This window comes from Trachinotus anak, unplaced genomic scaffold, assembly GCF_046630095.1.
Source record: "Trachinotus anak isolate AG129_WGS33_773 ecotype Australia unplaced genomic scaffold, CSIRO_AGI_Tana_v1 ptg000024l, whole genome shotgun sequence".
Taxonomy (NCBI): domain Eukaryota; kingdom Metazoa; phylum Chordata; class Actinopteri; order Carangiformes; family Carangidae; genus Trachinotus; species Trachinotus anak.
The window spans coordinates 14864577-14884469 of NW_027273875.1; the positions used below are offsets into that span (position 1 = coordinate 14864577).

Below are 19893 nucleotides of genomic sequence, written 5' to 3' on the forward strand. Positions count from 1 at the left end.
AAGCTGAGCAGGGAACAGCTGTCATGTCTAAATAGAGACACATTAGGGGAGCTAGTGTTAAATATCCTCCACCACCAGGTAAAATTTGCTTCCTGTGAAATAAGAAAATATGAGGCACAGGCATTTTGCAAACAATACAGGATCTGAGCCCTGCATTTATCATGAATCCTGTTTTATAATCTCATTGTTATTCAGTATCTGCTACTTGTTCTTCTTCTGTTAAATAATCACACATCCAGTCATAACTTTATGAGTAGAACTAACTTTGTGTCATGACAGAGTAAAGAATAAATAAAAGTTAGAGGCATTGTTATTTCATTGTTTCAGTATAGACTGTGGGTTCTGTTGTAGTTTCATGCTGTCCCCTCATCTGCTGTGACCTGGCGCCATGACCTTGTCAGAGCAATGACAGCCACACGTCACCACCCAATAAGCAGCTGTTAGCATGTGAGCGTTGATGAGCAAACAGTCAGATGGCAGTTGGCGGCTCCTCAGCCTTTTCCTTTGTCAAATCTCGAATGGACATTTGTTTATTGATTGTGGTTGGAAAACACAAGTCAGGTCTGAGGACACAGATGGTGACTAATCGGAGTGATAGCTCATATAACTAGAGAGAGAGAGAGAGAGAGAGATTTATTTCAAAGCAAGTGTTCCCTCTGCTTTCTGCCAGATGTCGGCTACACACCGCAAAGCCTGAATGTCCTGGATTGATTAAATGTCTCTTTTTGAAGGCCACTGCTGCTACACTGTAGATTCAAGGACAGAAGTGTTGGCATTTTAGCAGCTGTGCATGAGTGGCGTCTGTTGAGAGAAGTACTGGATCCCAGGTTATCTAGATTAGGTATCATTCATTTGGTCTGAGCAGTATTTTTTTACAACTGTTAATGTGTGATGTATGACAGACTTTACTGATGTGTATGAGATCATAATGTGAGAGGTGTTTATTTTAAACTGTCTCGCTAATGACTGCTGTCATTTAAATCATATATGCATATAAACCTCCAGAACTGTATTCTGCAAATGTAAACCTGTCATCACACTGACATTTGTCCTGCAGGCTGTACTGTGTTTAACAGGAAGAGGATCCCACAGGTTCCTGTGGATTAGTTCAACTGTTTGGACCGTAAGATAAGAATATCACATATAGTTTAAAGTGAGATTTCCATGTCTTTTTTGATTATAAAGCAGGTCTAGGTTCTTAAACACACAAATATATCTTCTGATGGATATCAACACTTCAAATAAAACAACAGAAAGGGTAACATATGGGACCTTTAAGCCTCAGGCCTGGACTGACCTGATCTCATTCAATACATAATTTCAGCATCATATAACTGGAATTAAGTCACATCAGTAGACACCAGTAGACTAGTGTAGAAGTCTCAGGATTATGACCTGAACATTTAAAAGTATATTACTGTACATTCTGGTTTTACAAGACACAGAGACTTCCAGGACAGGAACTGATCAGTTTAACAAATGTATGTGTGGATAACCACCCCACCTCTGTTAAGGTGTAGCGCACAGCCGCCTCCCTGAGCTGTTCTACTGAACTTCCTGCTGCTGTCTCTCATGCAGCAGATGAGACAGTCCCAAATGAGCTGACTGTCCTCCCATCTACGGTAGATATAGGTTAATTGTGTGTGTGTCTGTGTCTCTTGTTGCATGGCCCGCTGGTGCTGCAGAAACCTTAACTCTAATGATTTCTCAGAATGGGGCAGAGGATCAGCAGAGACAGTCTGGCCTGTGTCAGGTCTGACCTTTAACTGTAGACCAACACTAAGTGATCTGCTTACATTACAGAGCCTGAATCATTGTGAGAAGACATGAGGTATATTAATGATGAAGAAGAAAATGCGTAGACACACTCAACTGAATCACTTAAGTGATGAGCACCACTAATTTGTTACTACATCTACAATCAGTTTACTAGAGGGTATGATCAAAGCTTATATCAGGCCTTAAAGTAATCTTCAGAGGCAGCCAGAAAAGGCAGCCAGTGGTTTTCATTGAAAAAAAGTAAAAAGTAAAATCCATTATAGTTAAGTTATGTAATGGTACAGATATATTAAAAACATGTAGGAATGCACAGTCAGCTGCTCCAACTCCTGTCAAAATACTGACACTGTACACAGTAGATATGGCTCATTTAAAGTATTTGCTGAATACAGTGAGGTTGGTGAAATGCACAATCCGGAGCTCGGGCCAGAAGGGGCATTTGTCTAGTGTGAGTGTGTGTTTCCAGGTCAAACACTGCACCTGCTGCAGGAGGAATGAGCGTGCCTGCTGCCGCTGTGGGCGCTCACTGGTTCCGCTAAATGACCATTCAGGTTTTGTCGTAAAACTAATATATGTGGTCAGGCTCGGTGCTGACCGGTGTATTGCACTACAGATTCCTCACAATGACAGGGAATTTGTTATCCTAAATGTGGTTACACCCTGTGAAAGCCCTTAGAAGGAGGAAGAATATCTAAATGAATATGAATCTTTATTTTCATATTCAGTCTTATAGCTCAGTTCTGTCACAATAATAACTGTATATTGTCAAGAAAAGTGTTTTTGTCTACAGATAGTTATACTCTACCTACATAAGGCAGACCTGGTGTGCTATGTCATGACCAGAGCATTGTGTTAGTACAGCTGATGTGCATTCTTCACTGGGGAGTATGAATGTCCAGTATGGTGGCGCAGCAGCTGATATGATATTGCTGTTGCTATGTCAACAAATGTTGAACATACACCTGTGCTATCCAGAAAAACTGGACTAAGGATGATTATTATACACACACAGATCAATCCTTAAGTAATATTTGCTTATGTGGAGATGCAATTGTGTGTAGTGATGCTAACTGTAAGGATGTGAAGCCGCTACATCTTGGGCTGTGGCAGGTGGACCCAGACAGGGGCCTGTGCTTGAGTGCAAGAACCTCACTAATGCAAATTATGAGAATACTATTTGCTTTATCTGTAAAAAAAAAACAACAAAAAACCTTAAGCTACGAGGGCTGATTACACAGCTTGGAAGCTGCTAAGTAACAATGATATAGACTTTTAGAAAGAAGTGAGAGTTTGTAACAACTACAAATGTCTCTACCATGCAGTGTAGACGATATATGAGAAAGTCATATTCTCCAACTCATAAGCATAATTTGTCCTTGACCTTGAGGAAGGAAAAATAATGTCTACTCCAGGAGAAATTCTTGCATTACTCTGACTGTCAGCCATTGTGTGTCGGTGAAGGGTAATTGATTGATTCAGTCATTTAAAATCAGGTGACAAACTTTTTTTTTTTTTTGCATTGATTACTTGGACCATAAATACATACATACATTTTTATGATGATGCTTCGCTTCCTGCAGGAATCTCCTTCCTCCTCATGCTTGGTTTTTGCTCTGATACATGGAGACCTCATACACAGGTGTGTGTCTTTTCAAATCAGGTCCAATCAGCTGAATTTACCACATCTCACATTTACAGCGTCATAGCAAAGCGTCTGAATAGTTATGTCAATGTGATATTGGTATTTCTCCTTTTTAATGAATTAGCAAAAAAATCTAAAATTCTGTTTTCACTTTGTCATTGTGGGAAATCTTTAGAGGGAAAACAAGTGAGGCAAGATGCAAAATGTGTGTGTACACCATTCCTGACAAGAATGCATCACCACATAGTCAGTCTATAATGTGCAGCATTTATTCTGATTAGTTTTCCCTCACATAATGTTGCAGCCTTCGCTTGGAAGTGCTCCAAGATTACCTCTCTGTGGCAGCCCAGACTTTGATTAGGGCGTTCTCACCTTCCCAAATGAATCGTAGATGCGCCAGAGTTTGATTCAACTGCAGCAGGTGTGAAAGCAGCAGGTTAAGACACATTTAGCACAATGCAACAAATTTGAACACCTACAGTAACCAAAGCTGCATAGTGCGTCTGATGCAGTAATGTAATGACAGGGACATCATATGCAGCTGCAGCAGGTAATTTGCTTTCTTGTTGCTGCTGATTGTGAAATATTACTTACAGTCCTAACACTGAAACAGAATTAAATACGGTGTGTAGAGTCAAATATTGGTTTTATTTCAGTCGGTTTTCTTTTCTTCTTTGTGACCATTCTTGAACTTGAGTGGCTGCTGATCCACCCTCAGCCATCTGACCTTAATTCCAGCCAGTCAGCAGGAGGTAAGAGGCTCAAACACACTTCTTTGTCCCCCTCACAAACACTCTATGGCAAAATCTAAGAGTCTCACAGTAGGTGGAGGTCTACAACAGGTTCAAAAGTTGAAGCACCACTTCTCTAAAAAACACCTCTATTAAAATGCACTCTTACTAGCATAGTTTCTAAGTCCAGCATTTGAACAGGCTATAGAGTATGTACACAAGATAAGTATTTTATTTTGAAATATTTGGATTTTTCAAACTCTAATTATTCCTGAGGGAATTACAGAGGCCATTAGGGTTCATATGCTAGAAAAAGAAAGGTCCCATCCTCTAAACTGAAGTCCAGTTAAATTAACCCAGTTAAGCTATTTGAAAGATTTGCCATTGCTAAATAGACAGCAGGCTAACCGCAATAGCATTTGCCTGTTAGCCGTGTTATCAAGAGCGTCAGCCACTGTTGGTTTACAAGAGGTTGTAATATGTCCTCTGATCAGCGCTACTTCTTCAGGGCCGCCAGTGGAAAGATGGAACGGGGCTAGCTGGTTAGCACGCTAACTTCAGTAGTAAAACAAGACTTAACATTGGTGTTGCTCTCCACCTCTGGAGACAGCTCTTGGCAAGTAAAGGAATAAAGTTTGATGCTGAAATAAGGGTTTCTTATAGACTGGTAAGTAAACAGACGGTAATGCTAACATGTAGCAACAGTAAAACTTAGACATAACGCCTTTAAAGGCTGATATTTGCTTCTGTGTGAACCCCCTCTCTCTCTCTCTTTAAAAAAAAACCAAAAACTTGTCTTTATGTTCACATGTCACATTCTTCAAACAGTGGAACTTTTAACAAATCGGAGGTAGGACATTGAAAACAATTATGACCAAACTTTTTTCAACATCAAAATTGCATGAGTAAAATCCTTTTTCAGCCCTTTTTCCTCATCAAAATAAATATCTTGATAGAAAAATGAAGTGCTTCAAAATGGTACAGCACACATGTAAGGTGGTCAAACTGCAAAGTTTAAAGGATAATTACAGTAAATCAAACCAATCCAGGGATTCGTCTGGAGCTATGAGGTAGTTCTACGGCCCGACCAAGGGTACCACGTAAAGCAGCTCATCTGTTATCTGGTCAGTATACCTCTCACTGAAACCGTTGTCTTTATGTCCTTTGAGAGGACCTTTCAGGACCTCTGCCCTGAAGAGGTGAAGCACTGGCTTAAGGTAGGACACAGGTACGATTCACCAGAGAGTATAATATATATCATATAAAGCCCAGATGTGTGAGAGACCGTATATCAGAAGTATGGTGAAGAATGAGACCGTTTGCAGTCACCACTCCACCATCTCCCTACACTCTGCAGACAGCTAGGGAGGTGCAGTCAGCCAGAAATGTTTCCGGTCAAGTAGCTCATATCTCAGGTCAAGGACTCTGTTAGGCTTCTTGAATCCCTCATTTTCAATGGTGCTACTGAGGGATGTTGTTTGCGATCTAAAATGCAATTGCATTTGTTATATCTTTGTGACTTCTTGTTTTTTTTTGTGTGTGTTTTTTTGGAACAGTGCTGGAAATGCTTCTGGGTAGTCTCACTGGGTCCTGGCCTGTTGCTTGTCAATGGTGCACAAACATTAACACTCGTTCTGGGCTGTAATTTCGTACTTGCTGCGAGTTGTAACAGTTGATTTTGTTTCAAAGGATGAAACAGGTTGGTGGTGTTGCCTCTCTGTGATGATACGTGTCTTCAGCATAGTTTGCAGTGCACGATGCTGTTTTTAAGCAGATTGTAAATGAATACTTATTTTTGCTTATTTCACTCCAAGTCTGTCTGTAAACAACACCATGTGCTGGCCAGAATGTATAGTCCTCTTGCTGTGCAACCTAAATGGCACAATGCATAATGCTATTCCTGCGACATGATTGGCAGCTTGTGATTCTTCTCTGTGCATGGAAAATAATTGTACTGAACATTTATCAAACATTTGTAATATTTCTATAGAGGAAAACTATACTGTGATAATTATTGTCATAATGTAGCCTAATGTGAACCATCTAACACTGTACCATGTATTAACGTGCGCCTTCATTCTGTAGGCAGGTGATTAAAGGTGCTCTGAAGAAAAGTTATTGTATTAACTTTTCATACTTTACTTACAGTATGTCAGTGCATTGTTATATTTGCTGATACAGCACCTCCTTGAACTGCTGATCAGGAGGATACTGAGAAACCATCAGCAGGACTGAATATTAAATCACCAGTGTCTTTGTGTGCATGCATGTGCACATACAAAATACTCACACAAATGGGCACCTGCTCTTAAAACCACTGCTCCATCGCACTAACAAATAAAAAAATATTATACCCAAATATATATTTTCACTTGAATCTTAATAAATGTGTATAGATTAATCTATCGACATTCATTTTTTTCTAACATTTGACTCCCTGTGAGCTCACAACAGATTTTTAACTTATGCAAAGCAATTTTTACCCATTTAAGTCCATTCATTAGGGAGGGTTAAAGTTCAAATGGTGGTCTGAGCTCTGCTCCCTGGCTGCAACATCAACATAATAGCCAAAGAAACTTTGAGATTATGGCTCTTGCAATACGTCTTTGCCTCTTTTCACCTTTTCTTGTCTGAACCATCTGCTCTGTCTGAATTTTCCTGCAGCCACAGTAGAATATCACAGGCAATGAATTTCAATTGTCGGACATTTCTGGTGGGGAAAGGAAGCAGGCAAAGGGAACTGCAGGGGGAACCTAGAGGGCAGAAGACCAAGGAGAGCCCATTAAAGAAGCTGTCAGCAGCAATATTTGTAACACAGAACTGCTTTTATTCATGCTGTACAGGTTGAGGTGAATCATCAGCACACCTTAAGAAGCTGTTTGGATTCAATTGTTGGGACTGTTGAGGGATGCACAATCATTTCTCATCAGCAGTTATTTCTTTGACCACCTAGAGCAGGGGTCGGCAAGTAAGTTTGGCCTCAGGACAATTTTTCCTAACCCATTACACAGTGGACCAGAACATAATCAAAGGCTAATTTTAAGAAACTGATTGATAAAAATGCTACTTAAATTTACTTCATTGTGTGGCCACAGTCACATATATATACATTTGACTGATTCATTGATCTGGAGTTATTATTTCCTATCACATCATATGTCCGCTATTTCAGAGGTCTATCAAGCAAGTGAAAGAACCTCTGAAACCTTCTGTCAGAACTTTTCATGATAAAAGCTAAAAGCTTGTTTCAATATAGAATTGCAGGGGAAAAAAATGAAGATTCTTGTGCTTTTATTTTGTAGACAAAATCACTAAAGAGGAAGTGATTCTGTGGGTAACTGTAACTGCTATGATGGAGATACATTGTAAAGCCAGGCTCCTGATGTGACACGGTTGTGTCTGTCACTCACTCTCAACGTGGATAAAAGTATAATAAGCATCTTCAGGTGGGAGTGGGCACTATTTCTACATTAGCTACAGCTTAACGTATTGTCAGTTCAATATTATAAGATTTTTAAAAAATCAGAATATCAAATTAATCTGGTGGGCCAGATATTATTGCTGGCTGGCCAGTTTTAGCCCCTGGGCCGCCAGTTGCCAACCACTGACCTACAGGATCTTTGTGACACTAAAATCAGAATTTCACTCTTGAATTTGCCAGGATTCTGATGATGAGCATCAGCAACAGTAGAAGTGGGTCACAGAAAGGGACAGGATTAATGGCCAAAATACTTAGTGGACATTTTGTTGACAGCACCACCATGATAGAAACAGCTGACCTCAAGTCTGCTTATAAAAGTTGTTGTCTGACAGAAGCTGGACAGAGTCACCTTGACCTGTAGCTTTGGTTGTCTGCATGGGCGAACAACAAATGGAAATTCAGGAGCATCCAGGATTAAATGCCTTTGAAAATTAACTTTGCTGTCTTGTGGTCCAGACTACTCACTAAATTTTGCAGTGTAGTGATATAAAAGCTCCCAATACCATAACTTAGAGCTTTTCTTTCCCTTAGTCCATGTGATGCAGGGGGGATCAGATGCTGCACCCTGCAAAGATCTCCTCTGAATCCCAAATAATGAGGGATGCTTGCTTGAGAGTAGGAAACCAGAATTAGGTCAAGTCTCCCACCCTTTGGTGTAGTATTAGTGTTTTAAGCCACCCTGGTATATCTGGGGATTGTAGCACAAGCTGACAAACACAAATGAGCAATGCAATTTTGCTAAAGCTTATAGGCAAAATGTTTTGACTTTTAGGATGTTGCTTTGTGTTTTTCTCCTCATTTAAACTGAGGCTGTGTTTGAAGAACACAATATATTCTCACTCACTGCTCCTTCCAGATGGATTCCTTCTTCCTGCGAGAAGTATTTGCACAGTGAATATACTGTAGTTTGCATGGTTTGCGCATTTTGCTCTATTGATCTAAAACTGTAATGTAGTTGTCTTTGATCTCATGCAGGGGAATAGACACTGTCACTGTCTTCTAATGCTTTTTGGTTAAGAAACAATTTTGATGCCCTTTTTTTGTTTTTTTTTATTCCCCCTTTGGACTTAACTGTATGTACATATATGTGTATATATAGACATACAAGCTGGAACAAGCTGGAAAACTTTTTTCTCGGTGAGAATTTCTTTCTGATGAAGTCAACTTTAGTTTATATATATATATATATATATATAGTGCTCAGTTGTCTTATTAGTAGTCTGTTTTTACCTCTGTTTTTACCTCTCTTAGGAGTATCAGGAAACTAAGCAAATACATCTTTGCAACTTCCTGTGAGTTACTGTGAAAGGTTTCCTTTGTAGCCACTGCATAACTGTGAGCCCCGAGATTTAAGCCCTGAGATTTTGGCAGCAGATGGTGATGGAGTTTAGAGGCCATGTGACACAAAGAGAGAGGAGCAGTTCTTCTACAGTAGAATTAGTCAGCTTTTACACACAAACTTGTACTAGTAAATCATGCTAGCTGTGTGGCTGGAGGGGTGGCCTTGTTGGACGGGTTGGCTGAAATGTCTCAACAGATATTTGTTAATCCTCTGACTCCTGTACCACCATGAGGTTAACATTTGTGCTTTAGGGTAAATTGGCTTGTCAGCTATTTGATGTATTGTCATGAAACTCGGTACAGGTGTTCATGCCTCACACATGATGAACTGTAAGAAGTTTCCCCACATGTCCTCTGGCACCAACATCAGGTCAAAATGTCAGTTTCAGTCCAACATGTTGGTTTATGATCAAATAAACAAAACTAAACAAGCTGTACTGGTCAGTGATAATTAGCCACTGTTAGCATGCTAATATGTTACACTAAGACTGTGAACATGTTAAACCTGCTAAACATGTGTTGAAACATCAGCACGTTAGCATTGTGAGTGTGTTAGCATTTAGCTCATGATGAAGTACAGCCCCACAGAGCTGCTAGCATGGCTGCAGACTCTGAGTCTTGTCACAAATCTAGTGAAACATAGAATGAATGTTTGGTGTTTTGGTGACACTTGTGAAAACTTAAGCATCTCAAAAGAAAGAAATCTCTCATAGTTCAAGCTAAAACGGTTTGATATTTGCAGCTGACTGTGTGCTGTGAGTTTCTGCTGTTGTAGCCACTGCATGACTTTGAAGCCCAAGATTTAAGCCTCAGGATTTTGTCAGCAGATGGTGATGGAGTTTAGAGGCAAAGTGTCAGAAAGAAAGGGAAATGTTCTGTGCACCCACTCGTACCAGTTTTTGTAAAGGGATTGAAGTGGATTGAAGTGACCCTGCTGCAGACAGGCTGATCAGCTGACCTCCTCCGCGTTGTGTTGTGCAGTGTCAGGTAAAGCACATGTACAGTGAGCAGTGAAGCTCACAGACCCTGCCCTCCTGGCTTAGTGGACTGGCTGGCAACATTATTAATGCCTCCATTAATTTCACAGGGCTATCGTTTTATTACCAACACAATATGAGTTCAACTTTGGAATAAGATTCGGGAAGACTAAGTGCAAGTGCAAGAATGACTGGCTGTATGATAATGCACTGGCCTTGCTATAGTCATCAATTATTTATGTTGTATTGTGTAAAAATCTCATTTATTTTTCATTTTGGTTGGCACTTATCAGATTGGGCCAGTTGTCACCACTACACCGTGCCAGGGACGAGCCAGGGGACGAGTCGAGACAAGGACGGGGGGCTCGAGTGTGTTCTCTGTTTTAAGTGCCAACACAGAGTCTCAGATGAAATAGTATGCCGGAGTGTGTTGTGGTATACTTGTATTGTTTATTTATTGCATCTCACTGAATTTCCATGCACAATTTCATTTGTCACCTTGTATAAATATAGAAATGATGTTTTCTGTGAGGCTTCAATGTGACAATGAGCCTATTTGTACTGTCACACAGTATAATACTGTCATATATGGTCTGTCATACTGTCATATAAGAGAGGAGCAATTTATATTTCACACCTCAGTATCACTTGTAAATCACACTGGATTTTCTGTTGGACTGCACTAAAATAGCAGAAACCCCAAAACAATTATCATTTACCTCAGTCTGTTCTTTTTTCTTGGAAAAGGAGAAAAATAAAAGGAGAGAAAGAAGCAAAGTGAGTAAATACTTCTGCAAACTACATGTTTCCATGTTGAAGTTTTATTCCCCAAACCAGCTTGTTTACGTTCAAACAGGAAGCCAGTGGTTATGCTGCTTCCCTCCTCACGGTCGGTTTCCTCTCAGGTGTCCGGGGAGCTCAACGCACTGCAACGTAAGAAAACACAAGCAAACAGATAAAACACAAACATATTCAGAAAACATCTCCATCAGTTTGACAACGCATGTGCTGCAAATACTCACAACACAACCAAATACACAAATGTGCTGCAATTACTCACAAGTGTTTCCAGGGGACACTAAAAAGTGATGAACCTGGATGAACCTCATTTTTTTCGTGTCCCCTGGAAACACTTCTGTTGCGTTGTGAGTAACTGCAGCGCGTTTGTGTATTTGGTTGTATTGTGTATTTGCATCAAACTGATGAAGATGTTCCCTGAATTTGTTTTGTGTTTACATGTGTTTTGTTAAGTTGCAGTGCATTGAGCTCTCAGGGCCACCATAGTTATCCAGTCATCTACTAGGATAAAATTAGCGCATGATTGTCAACCAATCATCACGCTCGCCAACCACCTTTTACATCTCTGTGCTGTCGCTGCAGTGTGTGCCTCTGTATTAACACCATCAAGGCCTCTCCAATCATCAACTCTCCAACAAAACAGCAAAGATCTTTTAGATCATTAAATAAAATGGGTGTCAGTCTGGTGTCACAGTTTGACAGTGACAGCCCTACAGTGTACTGTTGCTAACGACGACTTGATTTATATTGCAGCACAGCACACTTTTAATTTGACTGTAGTTTCAAAATAGCCTGATTTACATTACACAGTGCTGCAATACTCCTGGTAACAATCACAAATACTCAGCTCCCTCTTCTCCTCCACCTTGCTTACACATTGTGTGTGTGTGTGCGTGTGTGTGTGTGTGTGTGTGTGTGTGTGTGTGTGTGTGTGTGTGTGTGTGTGTTTGAGTGCTCCTCAGTGGTTGTACCTTGCGATGGTGTCCTCCCCTGGGTCTTTGATTGTAAATGAGCTAAACCCTTATGTGGGGGGGTGGAGGGGGGGTTGGATGACAGCGAATCAGCTCTGCTGCTCCTCTCTGTCTTCGGCTCTCTCGCGCTCCCTCTCCATCTCATCAGCTATAAACAGTGAAGTCATACCTTCCAAAGGGCCTGTTTTCGTGCTATCTGCGATGATGTCACCAGCAGCCAATCAACATGTAGCGCTGCTGCTTGAGGTAGTGTGTGTGTGCGTATGCGTGTGTGTGTGTGTGTGTGTGAGAGATGGGAGAAGGAGGGGAGGGGGTGGGGGGGATTCACCACTGGGAAAAGCTCAGTTATTATCTGGTTCTGCCGGCAAACATGAGAGCACACATTCACATCAAATGACGAATCCACAGGCTTCCTCTGGTACACACAGCCTCTCAGTGATGTAATATGTAGTAGTCTATACATGGAACATGAGGGTGCTGTACTGTATGTCATGTAGACACTATAGGCCTGTAATGGCGATGATGTGCGCTACGATTTTCTATAACGTGAATCTCACTGCAGAGCTCTGCTGAAATGGTTAACGTGTGCCGTAGCTCTAAGCTCTGGGTCTGGAGAAACGAGGCTCTCCTGGTTTTTCCTTATTTACATTTCTCTTTGAATCTGCAATAGTTTTTATTCCAATGGACCGATGTTCACAATTAGGCCTAATCATAAGATAAACACCTTCTGTTTAATACAAAACCCAGAAAATAAGTCGCTTTTCATATTGACCTCAGTTCAAGGTGACTGTGGAGGTTTTCATGTTTTGCCGCAGCCTTAATATGCATCTGAAAGCTGAAGCTGTCGAGTGAAGACGGATAATTTGGGTTAACACTGCTGAGAATTTACTCGTGGCCTTGAATGGATATTCAATAATTACAGCCATGTAATTTGTTTCGTCTGTTCTGCAGCGAGCGCATTCAGGTAATTGCAAAATGGAGAAACATCGAGTGTTGGGACTCAGCAGAATATCATAAACTGAGTAATTGTGGTTTTAGAAAGCTGTTTTTCCTCTGACCTTTTTCTTGCTTTCACACACAGGACCTCTGCTGGAGGAAATGTGGACTAAGGTAGCCCCAAAACAGTACAGTCTCATTCTGCTGTCAGTGGCTCATGTTTATCTTCCTCCTACTGTTTCTCCAACCAGGTCTAGACCATGTGTCATTGTGTCGCCCCATTGAAGAAAAAAAAAAAGAAAATGACGTTGTGACAGGAGGTGTATTGGAGGTTGTTGCATATATGGTCGAATTCTGCAAGATTTGACTGAACACATCTTAAGGACACGACTCTTTTGGCAGTTTAGAGTTGTGATGAATAATTTGGATAGCAACTTTTTTTTTATTATATCCAGCTGCTAGAGGGCTGGGCCCAGCTAATATTCTGAAATCCTAATAAAAATGTGTCCTGTGTTTCACTGGCCAGAGGTCCATTCCCACGTTGTGCTACATTAAGAAAACACTGATTTGACACTCATTGAATGTCTTTTGAGTCAATTTTAATGTTGCTCCATTATTTCTGTTTCAAATTTTTTTTTTCTGCCATTATCTCCCAGTGTTGGCCACTTTGAAACATCTGTAAGATAATACTGAAGCATCTCTGTCTCAAATAATCCTAACAAGCTTCTGAAAAGTTTCTTTTATGGCTTATATTGCATTTAAATGTTTAATATGGCATGTTTAAAGATTAATCAGGCAGATTGGGACCAACCCACCAACCAGTTGATTGGTTGGAGAGATGCTCCACGACAGCTGTAGACAGATATACTCTATTGCACGTGATCAGGCAGTATCGTGCTTTAATTATTCTGATGGTGGAAATGTCTGCTTTGCGTTCTCACTGACTATGGGAGTACTCTGTACAGTCGCTGCGTGCAGGTTTGCAGTGGAGATGGCTTTTTCAGTTTGGTTCATGTTGTCTTCGCTCTCAGTAATCTCCAACATCACTGGACACACGTAGAAGAAAACACAAGCAGTCCAAGATGACCAGTCACGATTCTTACAGTCCCCATACAGTATCTCTGCAGTCGCCATAGGAATCCATATGAAGGTTGTTGTATATGCTCCATGCATACAAACTCCATACACCATGGAGTCAGTCTGGGATCACACCAGCAGACAGAAGACACTGAGACAGCCAGGTTCTCCAAGTACCTGAAAAACTGTGTGCAGGTGTCACAGCAAATACTGATCTGATTTAGGTTTTGTCCTGTTACGAGTGTCTAAACTTTTGCACAGTTCAGTATATGGTTATCTCATTTTTAAACTCCCAAATATTGATATTGATGCAGTATTGGTCAAGCTTTACATAGCATAGCCATTGTTAGTATGACGTATCTCTCTAAGTATAAATGAAGCTTTACACTACTGCAATCTTTTTCCATAGCCTACGTTTCCAAGTATTTCCTCTGTGCAGGCAGACAGTAGCTAGGAAACATCTTCATTTGCGTGTAGGGACAGTTTTAGCTAATCTCCTTTGGGTCAGTCTCTGAATTAATTTCACTGACTGACACTTTTACTGTGTTTTGCTAAAGAACTGAATTCCAAAACTTTATCCTTGTCTTAGTTCATTTGCAGATGTAATAGATGACGTCCCGTCGCTTCCTGGTACACACGACTTGATACGTTGTCTTACTGTGCTTGCTTTCACTAATGAGAGACAAGGTAGGCAGTAGGTTTTCATCTGCCTGCCTGGCGTCCATACAGGCCACAGAGGGACGAGCAGTGAGTACATCTGATTAGCTGTATCGACTGGTAAAAAGCTAACACACCAGGTTTCCGCTCATAAAGCCAAACTACAGAGTAATTAGCCTGGGATCAATGTGGCCGTCCAGCAGCTAGCCCACAGACACACAGTTTCTGTGGGACTGCTCCATCACTAACTGAGCTAACAGAGTGAGCTGTTTTAGAAATAGGTTAAAGGTCCAGATATTATTCAACATCAGATGCATTACAGTCACATTACCTCTCGTGCTTTTGTGTGCCCACGTTCTGTCAGTCCAACGAGATGAAAAGCTTCTGTCCAGATAGATCACATTCATGTGTCTGCAAGTGCTGTTAATCATGCTTCTCCCAACCCTTTGGCCTTGGCTCGGTATTGGATTTGTCACTGGCTGTCTTCACCATCTTGATTGATGGAACTTGTAGCTTAGCATGTTTGTTTTATCACAAACAAACACTCACTTCCTGGGTGAATTCCTGTCGCTTTCTAAAGACCCTCTTTCTATATTTCTTTCTAATCAGAACCATCTCTAATCTGCGCTCTGGCATTTCTGTTACACCAGTGGAATGAGCTCAGCAGATACCAGTGTTGTTTACTTCAAACTGACTGATGTCATGATAGTCTAAAGATTAAGAAGCAAAGCCTGTCAGTGAAAGACGAGGGATGAAGGGAACAGGTGAACAGATGGGTTTTCCCACTACTGTCATGTGTTCTTAAAGGAGTAGTTTGACATTTTGGGAAATATTTCAGGTGGAGAGTTAGATGAGAAGCTGGATACCACCCTCACTACCTGTCTGTTAAATGTAAGAATGCAGAACTGCAGAACTGGAGCCATATTGTTTTCGGGTTGTCCATCCGTCCATCCGTCTGTACGTCCCATTCTTGTGGACATGATATCTCAGTAATGCCTCAGCCTTCAGCACAAACATTCACTTGAATTCAAGGATGAACTGATGAGATTTTGTGGTTAAAGGTCAAAAGTCAAGGTCATCACAAAACATGATTTTGGCCTCATGAACACATTATCTCAAGACCTCCTCAAGGGATTCCTTCAAATTTGGTACAAACATTCACTTATACTCTGACTAGATTTTGGTGGCCAAAGGTCAAGGTCAGTGTGACCTCACAGAACACTATTTAGCCATTACTCAAGACTTAGCAGCGATTATGACAAAAATTCACACAATGCTTAATATTTAATATGACTCTGGATGTGAGTGGAGGAGGCATTCAACTGCGAGGCAGTAATTCTAGTTTTTACCCAAGAAGAAGACAAAACCTCTGGGCCCATAACAGAGGTCAACTAAACAGAACTAAACTCAGGCTATGACAACTGAACTGAGCTGAGTCCAACTGAGGAGACCAAACTAGTGCTGGGAGATCAAAATGATGATTATTTCAAAGTTTTACCTTTTTTTACTTTTGTGTTTATTGGTTGAGCCATGCAGTCTTCATATTTATCAGTGTGATTGTGTCCAAGTGATTAAACAAGTTGTGGTGTTACCTTTGGTCACTATCCATGTTGCATTCACTGTCTGGTAGTTGTGACTGATAAGACCCAATCAGGGGGCGAGTCGTGTGGACGTCAGGTGTGAACGTAGCAGAAGTGATGCATTTTAAAATTAATAGTGTGGACATATCCTCAGTGTTTGCACTCATGTCATCCATTTATCCAGTTAATGAATGCACACACTGGGGAAAGTATTAACCAAATGAACAGTCATGAGCGAGATCAAGTTGGTGAACAGAAAGCAGATAATCAAACTCTCACAAACTCTCTAGAATAGCAGCAATTAGTCATTTTCACTCATCTGCCTGCCTTTTCTTTTCTATCCCACTGTTTCTGGTGTGGTTAGAGGGAAGTGAGTGAGCATGTCAGCTAAATGTGAAAGACTTATATTTAAATGTAATTATATAACATTGTGTGAAAGCAGTTGCAGCAGTTTCAAAAGTTTAATTTTAACATTAGATATTGAAACATTGTTTTGCTTTACACTGTAAACTGCTCGAGTGTGTCGGCTGAGAGTGGGCCTGGAGACTGGGTTTGTTGACCCGTGCACACTGTTTCCCCAGGTGCCCACGGAGTGCGAGAGGAGCCCCAGTTTGTAACGGCACGTGCAGGAGAGAACGTCATCCTGGGATGCGACGTGTCCCACCCCCTGAACGGCCAGCCCTACGTGGTGGAGTGGTTCAAGTATGGAATGCCCATCCCCTTCTTCATCAACTTTCGCTTCTACCCTCCTCATGTGGACCCAGAGTACGCAGGTAAGATACTTACACTAGATGCTACTCTCTCTGGTTGAGGTGTTGTCGGGTCTGGTTCAGCGTGCTCTGTTGCACCTGCAGCGTCTTTAGTGCACGTCTGCATCACTGCAGCAAGGTGAGAAGTTAAACAAAGGTTTGACTTATATACAGTAGAGTGCTGCAGGGATGATGTATCTTTGTAGGCCAACCTGGATGCTAGCATCACCTGGTTCCCTCAGCAAAAAGTCAATGGGAGTTTTACATTAACTTTGAGATTACTGCAGAAAACTCTGTGACGAGCAAAAGTTCATGATACTTACACGTTTTGTTCAGCACAAACACCATAAACTACACAACGTTCACTTAATGTCACCACCACTAAACTTCCAACCTGTAGTCTGATTTAGCTCTGACCTCTTCTACAAAAGCCTTTCTTCTAACAAAGTTAGTGATAGTTTTTAGGAGCATGAGTATAAACACATCAGGTATTCTGTGTTCTGTATGACGACATTTAACGTCCCCGAGAACCTCTGAAGTCTCATTTAGCCCGTTGTTAGCAACCAGCCTTTTTCAAAAAACATAAAAGCTTAAAGAAATCAGGACTGGGTATTTACTGATGTATTTCATGTTGTAGAATAAAGGGTGAAAATGTCTTGAGCTTGTGTTAGCCATAGACCTTATTTCAGCCAGTTTCTCTTTAAAGTCCCACTCCACTGGGCTTTACTTATTATTACTTCACTTTGATTTTGATTGATGACTTATCCATGATCACTGACAATCTTGAGATGAAATTCTGCACCTACAAGCATGATTTCATGGTCCAGTGTGCAACTTCAACAGGTGTGATGTGGAAACTTGAAGCCTGCAGTGCACAGTAAAACAGTTCAGTGGGTTTTTCCTTGAGAGAGGAGGAGATCAAATTTTCAAATGTTTTAACTATGGGTAACTGAACTTATTTTGTAAGAAAAAAGTCATATCAGACACAACCTTCTTGACTGTTTTGTTCACCGTATGAAATAACTCCACTTCAGTCTGAAGCCTCAGCCTCAGTTTGCTGATTGGTCATGCTGCCTCTGCTACTTCTGCCTATGCAGATTTCCCCCCTCCAACACCACAGCGCCCGCCTGCTCTGCTTTCTTGTTAACCACACATCATAACGGCATCTTCTTCCCTCTGCATTATGTACATGCCTTATCTCAGTGGAATGTGTCTGCTGGGCTCTGATTTGAGCAGTGCATCTTTTAGTGGTTATATTATGCTGCTACTTGGATTCATTTAGGGATTTTGATGACCACGAGAGCATTTGATGACAAATAGACAGTAGCTATTGTTGCAACAATAACAATTACATTTACACAATTGAGATTTATTTCACTCGTGGTATTGTTGTAGTAAAACGAGTGATACTCTGCCGACCAGTCTCTCGCTGTCCGTACATGCTGCTACACACAATCAGGGTTTTTCACTCTTGCACTTGTTTTTTCTTCCACTTTGTTTTGGTAAAAGGATTTAGACAAAGACATAACTCCATCTTCATCACCACCTTCCTCACATCTCTTCCTTTGATTAGCAGTGTGCTTACCATTGCAGAATATAATAAATATGTTTACTAAGGAATGTAGACGACTTTAAAGAGATCGCGTTTCCTATGCAGGCAGCAGCTCTTTCCACCGCAGATTATTTACGTGTTGTGTTCGGTGTGAAGTTTGCTGAGGAGGTGAGAGGGATTTTCCCCCTCGCCTGCTTTTGATTTCCTCTCCTCTGATCATTGGATTTCAGAACTAATCCCCCCCTTCTGGTATGTGTTTGATTCAAAAGAGCTTTTATCACACATTCATTCATGTCATAACAAATTAAATGTGAGTTTCCCCCAGTGTGAGGAGGAGTCGGTGAAACTAGCATCCACTCACATTTTGGATAATCTGAAGAGTCAAACTGCAGCATCCCTCTGAGCTTTATATGATGATAACAGTTTAATGATCCTGAGAGATGATGCTGTTCTGTTCTAATGTCATTCCTTGATCCATCTAAGCTTTACAATTATAATATGTAACTTTTCCACATTAAAATCTCTATTCTCAAACCAGAGAAATCTGTGTTTCTAATCATGGTAACAGTCTGTTTCATTTGGTTGCCGGTCAGTGACGTCATATCCAGAAGCTCAAAATCGACCTTTTTAAGCCACACTTTTTACACCTTGGTTGTCTTCAACTATATGTATTAACCAGGTGAAGGATTTTAGCCATCAGAGGTCTGGAGCTTAAGTTATCAGAGGAAAAAGCTGAGTTAATGTTAGGCAGCTCAGCTCACAGTTGCTCTGAGACGTCCTGTGTGTGCTGAACTGTGTCGGTGAATCACTGATTTTTAAAGTGAAACTGATTTATTCCCTGGCCAGTTTGGTATGGAGAGGAGGAGACCTCTGCCGGTAATTCAGCTCCAGGTAAAGACCTCCTGATTATCTGGATCATAAGTTATCAGAGAAACAGTCAAAACAAAGGTTAGCAGCAGTCTCAGCTCCCGACCCTTCCCTGACGTCCTGTGTCTGCTGTATAGCATCGGCAAAGCACTGACTTTAAATGTAAAACTGCTTTATTCAACGACTTTACTCGTAACAATCGCTGTGATCTGTTTGTTTTGGAGATCTGTTATCTATAGATAATTTATCTCCAGGCAAAATTGTGAAAAGGTAATTTATTTTTTTTAAGTGTTTTAAAAGAAGATACAGAGTGAAGAGGTGTCTCCTCTTTCTGTTTGAGTCTAAATCTTGAAATAACTATAAAAATATAATATAATATAATATAAATAAGAGAAGTCATTATCAGATACTCAGAGTTCAACACATGAGTAGGGTCAGATAAAATCCTGTTGGTCTGCTGAATAGAGACTTGAGTTGTAACTGGGGTGGATATACCAATAATCCTCCCTGCTGCTTTAGCCACACGAAAAACTGAGCTTTTAGCTTTTTTTAAATTTCGATTTGTTTTTTTTCCGTCCCATCGTCTCAAATACAACACAACATCCACTCGTCTGTAATTATCGGTTTTATTGCAACTTAAACATATTTTTAAAAATAAATAGTCTATATATTACATTACATACATATTACTGACAGTGTGTGACAAGTTGCAAATATTCAGACGTGGTCCCAAACAGGTTTACGCTAATTAGAAA

At 40.7% G+C, this 19893-nt stretch overlaps 1 protein-coding gene across 3 annotated transcripts in view; it reads left to right on the forward strand.

Annotated features, from left to right (window-relative positions):
- Positions 1 to 19893, forward strand: part of LOC139607454 (protein turtle homolog B-like) — a 134630-nt gene that overhangs the window by 14335 nt on the left and 100402 nt on the right. For all 3 annotated transcript variants that reach the window (XM_071460314.1, XM_071460317.1, XM_071460316.1), the window contains exon 2: positions 16552 to 16743. In XM_071460314.1, coding sequence (XP_071316415.1) covers positions 16552 to 16743 — 192 coding nt within the window. The remainder of the gene's footprint in view (positions 1 to 16551; positions 16744 to 19893) is intronic.